Source organism: Cyprinodon variegatus, unplaced genomic scaffold, assembly GCF_000732505.1.
Source record: "Cyprinodon variegatus isolate N-32 unplaced genomic scaffold, C_variegatus-1.0 Scaffold90, whole genome shotgun sequence".
NCBI lineage: Eukaryota > Metazoa > Chordata > Actinopteri > Cyprinodontiformes > Cyprinodontidae > Cyprinodon > Cyprinodon variegatus.
In genome coordinates this window covers 1198493-1209058 of record NW_015150543.1, presented here as the reverse complement: position 1 = coordinate 1209058, position 10566 = coordinate 1198493, and the positions used below count along the sequence as shown (strand labels likewise).

The window sequence follows — 10566 nt, the reverse complement described above, 5'->3', positions numbered from 1 at the left end:
GTAAATAACTCAAAAAAAAAAATCTTCACAACCAATTTATAAGTAAACTCAAAGTCTCAATTTATATCCGCAAAAAACAAACAAAAACATCCCTAATAACTGAAAGTCCAAAACTGTCTGTCTCTTTTTATTTCTAATAATAATGTCCAAACAGGAGTTCCATATGCTCCGAACCCAAAATAAAATCCTGGAACCATTTAAGTCCAAAGTCCTTTCCAAAACGAAAAATCCAAATGGCAACCCCCCCCAAAAAAAGATTAGAAAAATAGTGGTACCACCAAAAATCCCCAAAAAGAAAAATAAGGTCCAGAGCGTCTTTCTTTCCCCTGGGCGGCGTCTCCTTGCACCGGGTGGCTTCCTCTGGGTGCAAACTCCATCAACCAGTTTTCTACAAATCTCTGCGGTGATCTGCGGCGCTGGGACAAACTCTGTCTGTGTTTCTTCTTTCTTCCTTGTTTTTAACAAACAACCAGACAAAAAATCCCACTGCACAGACCTGTCAGTGCACGTCTTCCTCACCTGTCGAGCCGCGTGCGCCGATGCACACGGCCCTTTTTATTCAAAAACGTTTCCACGGCAAAATAACCCAGCATATTAATTCCCATTACAATTTTCTAACCAGTGGAGATTTAAAATATTACCAATTAACTAACTGTTCTACAAGACAGTTTGTTGTTGGTACACTTTAATGTACTTTATACAAAAAGTGAAAAATAACATAGTGGTTATGTTACAGGGCTTCATAAACAAACAGCTTTGTATTATATAAACACAATATCAGATTTCCTCTAGATCAACTTGACCATAATATCCCTTACAGATCTAGTCTCTGAACAGGTTTAACAGCTCTACCAGATCTGGTTTGAGACAGTCCACTAGGGGTCTCGATAGGGCCAGGAGAGCTACCTCCAGAGCCTGAACATCAGGTGTGTTAGGTTCCACAGATTGTTCAACTGACTACCCCAACTCAGGCAGTGCTTGGGGATGACGACGATTTCGCCTGTACAGGGCTCCTTGTTCTGTAGCGATGACATATGACCTCTCTTTTGTACTCTCCCCAACCAGTTCTGCAGGTGTGGACCAGGTCTTCTGATTGTCCAGCCTAGCGAGAACAGGGTATCCTGGCTGCAGTGGTGGGAGCGGTCTCACACCATGCCGCTTAGTATAGTGGAAAGCTTGCTTCCTCTTCACCACAGCGTCCTTGGAGCTCAACGCTCTAAAAACAGTGGAGTTGGTTGTGGACTTCAGAAAGAGCGCAGCCCCAGCTACCCCCATCACCCTCTGTGACTNCTATTTTTGGTGGCTCTAAGGTGAAATATTTTCCAAAACATAATATTACTCCGGAAAAATGATTCTTAAGGTCCCTGAAGATTGTTTTGCAATAAATCTATACTTAGTTAATAAATGAATGACTGACCAAACTGCTTTTGTCTTTGTTTCTTTGGCAAATTCTAGTTCTAGACATTTTCTCTTTCCTCTCTCATAGGAAGTTTAATTTCTGCCAACTGTATGCAAATTTCAAGAAATATCAAGAGATTTTAATTAGAAATGATATGAACAACTATCATAAACCCAACCTTTGTAAATGCTGAATGTTTCTGTAAATGTTTGTGTTAAATGATATGACAATTACCATTAAGGGAACAAACATGTTAAAACTTTAAAATGTGCATCTAAATTTTATGAATATCTAAAATAATATTTCCTTTTTTTTTGATAGGGTTTTATATTTTCTGAAATAATAATCTGCTTAGAGCCTAATAAAGGATTTTTCTATCACTTAAAACCTAATTGTTTTTCTACCAATAAGCTTTTTAAGCAGGCTTTTCATTTTACACATCAAGTTTTACAGTTTGAAAAGGCCCTTTTAGACTTATTATGCTTGACTTGTTTTTGTTTTGTCATTCTCTTATTCTTGTTTGGTTTATTATAACAGTTATTGTTGAATAGCTATTATAGCTGTTATTTTTGTTTAGATGTTTCAAATTTGGCCTAATTTATTAAAGCCATATTGACTGGAAATTGATATGACAACAGCTCAAGTAATTGGCTATTACAATATCCCATTTAATATCAATGCAGGTATCATACAGCTTTCAATATCTGTCAGCCCTTCACCATAGTTCACTAGGGTCACTGAGTCTAATTACTTAGATTGATCAACATCTCTTATGGCTTTATGGAGAAAAGACCAAAGTTCTTATTTTTTGATTAAAAAACTGCATGGGTAGGTATTTGAGACTTAAAACATGCTTTCACTGAGAGTAGGTTAAATTATAGAACTTTCACTAGGTAGAATTATTGTAATTGTGTATATAATTTCTTATAAATATAAACATATAGGCAGATATAGCTTATCCTTCATGTTTTTGCCTAACTTCTAACCAACACCAGAAAAAAAGATTTTACAGTTTCACCCTGTTACTTAAATTACAGTGTTGACTTCCTATTTGTAAAAATGTTAGAAATCTTGTTAGTGGACCATAACGCATTGAATGATCTCTGACCTAAAGTATTTCAAAGCTGCTTGTTGGGTATGAATAATGTAGGCTCCTATAGTCATCAAAGACCTTGTTTATCCAAGGTTTCCAGAACAAGAACTACACAAGCAGGGGCAGAATTTAGTTTTTAGGCTCCTTGGATCAGGAATAAACTACCTGAATACCTTGGCTTTGCAGAAAGTATTTGCCCTTTAAAATCATGACTGAATATATTACTTTTTATGGCAGCTTTCACTTAAATATGTCGGATTTTTTTCTTGTTTTTGTCATTTTAGCATTTCTCTCCTTTTACAGTATGTGAACTTTCTTGTACATCCTGTGCTTTATGTGATGCCTCACTGATGTTTGAAATAGTTTTTATCTCAACATTTCCCTTCAATTATCCCTATGGGGTAAGATAACTGTCATTATGAACAGATGTGCAGATATCTGAGTTTGTAAGTGAAATTCAATTATGTAAATAAATTTAGGATCTGTGTTTGTCATCTTATGAATACATGTGGCATCAGATCTTTATGTGAGAGAATGGAAGTTTAGAAGTTAGAATGTTACAACTTAGCAACAATATAGAGTACACATTTATGATTCTGACTCATACATTTGTGATTCCCTATTTGTGATGGTCAAAGGTATTCCTCCAAAACCCTGACAGCCCAGGGTGCTGACAGAAAGCAGAGTCGTAGTTTAACACACCTCTCTGCAGCTTCTCTACTGTTACCCAGTCATTACTCCATCCAGACAGTGTCTTGCCCATGACCAAAATGAAATAAATCAGTAAATCATGATAATCAAATTAAAATTAAAATAACTCCAATTTGGGAAGAAAGTAAATTCTATTAAATGTGATTCGTTTACCATAATATCTCTTTTCATCAAAATGTCAGTTTGTCAATTACTTGATTTGTAATAATCAAATTGATTTGTTACCTCATAGAAACCTCTCTGTAGCAAGAGGATTATGTGGGAATGTTTAGGCAGCTCCCTATAGTTATTTCAATTTTCACATACTCAGAAATTCTGGGCGAGGAGGAGGAGTAGCAAAAATCTCTCTAATCTGACTTACTTCAAAATAACTTTAACAGAGTTCTCCTCCCCAAAGGAAAGTTTAACTTTAGGAGATTGTTGTCTGGTAATGCAGCTAAAAATGTCAATAAATCAGTTCCACTTTTCATGTCCTCTTAATCACGTTACATTACATAGACTCTAGACATGTCCTGAAGACCTAAAAACCTGGATGACCTTACATATAAACTGTGCCTCTATATAGAATTACCTTGCAAATGGTCAAGACTACAATTCTCAAAATATCAGTGGCTGTACATGCATTTATTTTTCTATAATTTACTCACCTGTACTGCTGGGGGTGTAGATTGGCTTGTCAGTCTGAATAAAAATGTAGCCCGATTGGAAGGAAACTAATACAACTTTCTCAAGCAGTTGACCAGGAAATTGTGCCTGAAGAGTAACATACTGCTTTACATCTCGCTGCCTGATGGAGTTTTCAGCTGGAATCTGTGAATGAAAAAAACAATTGGACTAACATGTGTGTGTGTGTGAAAATAGACCAATGTATGTTGAACAATTGTTGACAAACTTCTTGACAACAGCTCATGTTAACACACCCGAGAGAAATCTAACCATACAATATGCATCATCTGGCAAAAGTGTTAATGGATCTTTATGTTTTTTCATCTTCATACAAGATTTCCATAAACATCAAACATTTCTTATTGGTTTGCCTCAGAAACTTCAGAAGCTGAAACCTACCAAACACTGTTGGCTTATATTCTATTTCCTGCTTTACAGTTGCAGTGCAGTTGAAGGTAAATGATATGGTCAATCACAAAATAACTGAAGCTCAGTATGAATGCCTGTAGATTTTTAAACATCAACTTTGAAGACTTGGCACAGAATCTTGATATAATATGGCTATTCCATGACAAAAATGTATATTGATCTAAACCAGGGGTCACCAAGGGGCCCTCAAGGACCACATTCTGTTTCTCTTGTTTTTGATCATTTATAGATAATTTCATAACATTAACCACATAGAGCATTTCAGCGTATATAGGGATTTGAAAATGACAATATTAAAAAGAAAATGAGAAATTAAAGGTTAAAAATAATAATGTGTGTTTTATGGAGGAAATCTGGGTGAACGCTGCCCCCTTTTGTTCATATATCAGTATTGCTACCCCTTCCTATGAATCAGTAACCATGAAGTAGCCCTCAGCCTTAAAAAGGTTGGTGACCCCTGATCTAAACAATTTCAAGGTGTCTCTGGCTGTATGATATGATTGCTGTCCTGCTATAAGCTTTGCTCTGACTCTAGAATCTCCCACAGACCACATTTTTTGTAGACACTGTCCTCATGCTGCCACTGTCACATTTTCCTGTAAGAGGTAATGGTGTGTAAAAGAATCTTGTCAACCTTCATAAAACAACAATATAATTACACTAAGTCAAAATTTGTACTGATAATGTACATAAAAGTGAAAATACATTTGGTTCGAGTATATTTTATTGAGGTTATTTGGAATAAATGCATCAGAATAAATGTATAAATCACTCTGTTGCGATTTTTTTTTATTTCTCTTCTTCACAATTTCACAATTATGTGCTACTTTGATGTGGTTTATAATGTTGAAAGTGTTGTGCAGCATGAGAGGAATCAGGAGGCTTTATATTACCACATGAGGAAAAACAATACGAGATCAGTAGCACAAGGATGACACGGACTTCTTTGCAGCTGCTGTCCTTAGTTGGTGCTTGATGGTTATTTTAAATAAACTGTATCAATCAATTAATTAAAACCATACATGAAGCTTTCACCTTATGCCACATTAGTTTTCAAGTTGAAATGGGCAATAAGCATGGCTTTGGTCATATTATCGTGTTGTTTACAGAGGCCTTACTGGACTTTTTGTTGCTTTAGTTATATTAAGGGTCTGATCTTCAGAAGAATTGTGTGTCCCACCTAAGAAATGTGAATATGTGTTTTTAGACGCAGAGCAGATCTCTATAGAAGGTGCAAGTGATTTGTGTTAACAGTTCCGCACACATTATTTGCAAGTATTGTTTTTGTGTATTCCTTAAAAAGATATCTACAACCATCATTGACTAAAATGAGGTATTGGTAAAATGCCAGAGGATGGAGAGAGATTCTGTGTGCATGTAAACATATTTGGACCATCATAAATAATAAAAGTAAAATTATATTATTATAAAGAAAAAAGAATCTACATATGCTAGATATACTGTGAGCATACAAACTGATTTTAATGATTTAGTAACCATGAGGGACCCCTACCACACCTTCTGAGGAGTCCAGCATAACTTTTGGGCACCTCAAACCTCTAAGCCTCTTTTTCTATCACATTTATTCCTGAGACTTCCATCACAATTTGGAATTTTAGCAGAAAACAAAATTATGTATTATCTTAAATAAGAAACCTGAAATCAGGATGGAGGACTTCATGTAATTAGCGGTGGAGATTGACATGTTTTAGTTGAAGACTGGTCACAGCTAAAAGTGTGAGAATACCTAAAATTGGTACTAAGATCTGTATATGCTGAGCCCATAATGAAATAAAATAGTTTGAAACAAATGCTTTACCACAAGTTTTACGAGTTCCTGGAAATTTCTCTGCTTTGTAAGTGTCACAGATGTTGAAGCAAATGTTGTGGATTTGGTTGGGTGGTTCATCGCAGATATTGTAACATTTACATCCTCTTGACTGGCTTTTTCCTGGATCTCTATGAAAATGTTTTCCTGTATTCCAACTCTCAGCAAGTTTGGGGCAGACATCACAAACCTGAAAACAGTGGAAAAAAAGAGTTTTAAAGTCTGTTGTAGAAGTGTGAAAGCTGTTGTTTCTGGTCACAGACTTTGTTTTGTTTTTTTTTCACAATCCAGTCATGTTTGTTCTTTATGCTTTAATAAAGTAATCAAAGCATTGAAAATATTACAATAAAAGTCTTGCCTTTCTGATATGAGCTTTAACAGTGCATGAGTCTAACAGCTGATTGGAGGACCACTAATGTGCTCTGAGAGCAGTTGAGACTTTTGCATAATATAAAAAATGCTTTTCTCATTTAGTTCTGTGCCGTTTTTATAAATGAAAAAAGAAACTCAATTACAATAAAAAAAAAAAAATATGTATATTTTGTTTACCCCCAATTTCCTTAAGTTTCTCCATAACTTATTTGTTACCTAATTTAAGCTTATTGGATCAACTAAAAAAAGGAAATTGGTCTCTGTACTTTGAAATATCAAATTTCCAATTATTTTTTTGCTAGTGGCATGAACAGAGGCAGAAGAACTCAAAGATAATTTGCTTTTGGAAAAAAGTAATTTTATAACTATTCTTTCATACAGTATTTATCACAGTATGAAAAAAGGAGAACTTAAGGTCTGAACAAAAACAGAATTGGTAATCTATTTCTAACCTTTATGAAGACCCAGTATTGATTAGGTCAACAAAACATTTCACCATTTTCTCTTTAATAGGGTGAAGTTCACCCACAAAAAACGCAATGCTTAATGTGTTTCTCTTTAATCTCATGGGCAACAAACTTTGATGTCTTTTATTTTAAAACTTATTTTATTTGATTTAATAAGACAAGTTACTCTTTAAAAGAGTTTTATTTTCATCTACTGAAAATTTACAATTTAAAAACACAAATTAAGGGTTGTAAAGGGTATAAATGTCCATTTCTCATTGAGAGAACATTTCAGAAATGTTAATATGAAATTACATAAACAGTCATATTTATCTGTAACTGATGTTGATAACTAAAAAAAACATTTTCAATCAATTCAAAACATTTCCAGAACTAACTGAAAAATGTTGATCCTAAAATCAATGTCATTATTACAATAAGAATACAAGCAATTGGCACTGCGATATTTCTTTTTGGAAAAGCGTATTGTTACAGCTCTGTCAACGAAGAAAACATATGATTTGTCAACATGGTTTTAGTCTAACTTAATTAACGTTTTCAAATTATATGTACTGTTAAAGAATGAAAAATGTACCCACTTACATTTGATCTCCATTGGTTGGTGAAAAAAGGAAGGAAAATTCAAGGCAGGCCATCAGCCAAAGCTGGAACCAATGCATCCTCCTAATTGATCCCATCCCTGCACTCAGTGTTTTTACCTACTATGGGGTGTCCTTTTAAACAGCTTTAGTTTGTTCCTCCTCCTTTTTCCATCTCATCCAGTCAAAATTGTCAGACTTTCATGTCTAAAGACAGGGCCATACAGCATTTTTTGCATTGCTTTAATCTGGTGGAACTGATTTGGTCTGTATGTTGTGTGGTAAATAAGAAATGTAATGTAACTGCACTGTATTTTTTACTTTTATTGGAGTAATGTCATGTTAAAGTATTGCTACTCTTGGATAAAATGTTTGGCTAGTCTCCCCTTAGCAAGTAACTGCACATAATGAGGAGCAAGCTGTGTTTTTAAATGTTGCCCCAGACATAAACAGGTTAAAGTTTAAGTTAAAATATGTACCGGTATTACTGTTTATACACAAGATTTTGTGTTGTAAATTGCTATTAAATGAACCTGTTGTGGCCAAGTGAATATACAGTGTACGGTGAACACTAGGCTACTTTACCTAATTTAAGTATGTGTTTTAGAAGGTTTCTGTTGGAAAAAATAGATGGGAAAGTGTTTCTTTTGCCAAGATTTTTTATTTTTCAGTCATACTAAAAACTACAAAATGAACTGTAACTTTTGTGTCGATGTATGTGAGAAAAAAACAAACACAACAGAAAACGTTTCCAGCTTATGGTAAAAAGTGCAGGAAGTGTTGAAAAGATAAACATTTTGCATCAAAGTGCAAGTCAAGAAAGGACAACAACAAAACAACTGCAAATCACTAACCACAGCGTCAGAGACACAAGGGTCATGAGGGTCATGTGAGGACTTTAAGACCATAATGGGTGTGTTTGTGAGCCAAGAGGCAATAAATCTGGTGAGAGAAATAGGCACGCAGTGAAAACAAAAATATATTTGCAGGTATGATTCTAAAAAAGAAGTCAGAGAGTTAAATACAAGCACTACTAACTTATTAGCTTATGTGATACCAATGTATCTGCTGAATCCAGATGGTTTTCTTTCTGTTGACCCTGAACATTTTTTAGTACTTGGCAGCCTGTAAAATGTTGTTCAATGTGACCAACAAACTTTTTAAACTTTAACATATTTACCTTTCACTTTCAGGTCAACATTTGCATCATCGCTGCTGTGTCTATTTGTTTCAGCAAGATAAGTTGTGATTTACTGGCATTTTGGGAATCAAAGTACAGTACTGACACTTTTATGTTGCAATTCAAGTCTATTCTAGCTTTTATTTCTGGTGAAGGTTTGTGAGTGCTATTAGCTTGATTTGGCTGAAGGGTAAAGTATTTCAAGTGGTATAAATGCACTATATGAAGAAAATAAACATAAAACATGAAATTTCTTTTAAGAATGTTCTACTTTCATTAATGAGAACACTGTTCAGAACAAAACACCTGTAAAAAAGCTGCTCCTTGCAAATAAAAAGAGACCTAATTTGAATGAAATTGGTTAATTCCTTTTTAACAAGTATAAACAATTAAAAATTTTAGCTTTAAAAGGATTTCAGTATTAAAAATGACAGAGTCTCTGTTTTTTTTTTAGGATAGTCTCAATGTGCTACNGGAGGCTTGAGGAGCAGGATGCCCAAATCCTTGGACAAGCGCACACCCTCCGTGAGTTAAACCTTCAACTTGAATATCAGAACCAAGTATTGCAGAATTACGCTGGCTACATGGCAAATGCTAACGCTACGCCTGCAGTCCGTCCTGTTCCGGAACCACTTCCGCCACTCAGGTCACCGTCTGTGACGTCATTTCCTGAGTTCCGTCCGAGTCTTCCTGAAAGATTTTCAGGTAATCAAAAGGAGTGTAAAGGATTTTTGTTTCAATGCCGGTTACTTTTTGAACATTCACCTGGCAGTTTCCCAAATGATAGGAAAAAGATTTCCTTCATTCTCTCTCAGCTTACTGGAGGAGCCCTTGAATGGGCGGAGGCAAGGTTCTCTTCTGAGTCCAGCTTTTCATGTACTTTTTCAGAATTCATATCTGAGTTTTCTCAAGTTTCTCAAGTTTTCAACCATGACTCAGATAAAACTATTGATTCCCGAGCCCTGCTAGATTTAAAACACGGTAGCTGAGTTCTCCATTGACTTCCGGGTTAAAGCCGCAGCCTCAGGATGGAACGAGTGGGCACTTAAAAGTGCTTACTTTAAGGCTTTGAATGACAACATTGAGGATGAACTCGCCACTATAGACGAGCCTGCTAGTTTGGAGGATTTAATCCGTTTGACCATCAGGTTGGATAATAGACTTCGGACTAGAAATCACTCAAGGCAAAGAGAACTGAATTTTTCTGTTTCATCTCCTGCATTTAATAATGCTTGTTTTTTCTGGATCCTCAGAACCCAGTACCAAGCCAAGGTCTAAGAATCAGACTCTTCCAGCGCCTGTCCAAGTCTCTCATTTCTCTTCCTCAGAAGGAACGGAGGCCGAACCCATGCAAGTTGGACACACTAGGCTATCCCCTGAAGAGAGGCAATGGAGATTTAAGGCTAAACTATGTCTGTATTGTGGTGAGACTGGTCATTTTATTGCTTCATGCCCGGCTAAATCAAAAGCCAGGGCCCGTCAGAGGATGTGAGGAGTCTGACGGGCCACCTAAAATCTGAGAAAGCTCCTCATCTGTTATTGCCTGCAACTCTGTTCTTCTCTAACCAGAATCTCACCTTATCAGCCTTCATCGACTCTGGCTGTGAAAGAAACCTGACTGATTCAGACCTGGTCCAGCAGTTAAAAATTGAGACTGTTCCTTTAACTAAACCTCTCAGAGTTTCTGCTATCGATGGAAAGAAGCTTCATCAAGTCACTCATCAGACACAACCCCTGGTGCTGCTTATCTCTGCAAACCACCACGAGATGCTAACGTTTTTTATTTTTCCTTCAGCTTGCTCTCCCCTGGTGCTTGGATTCGAGTGGTTGGAACGTCACAACC

The 10566-nt window shown here is 35.9% G+C and overlaps 1 protein-coding gene across 1 annotated transcript in view; it reads right to left on the bottom strand.

The window, feature by feature from the left end:
• LOC107084014 (complement C3-like) overlaps window positions 1-1275 on the bottom strand; it is an 84236-nt gene extending 82961 nt beyond the window's left edge. Inside the window, exon 1 of the mRNA XM_015373641.1 lies at window positions 1053-1275. Within this exon, the coding sequence (XP_015229127.1) occupies window positions 1053-1275 (223 nt within the window). The remainder of the gene's footprint in view (window positions 1-1052) is intronic.
• Window positions 1276-10566: the final 9291 nt, after the last annotated feature.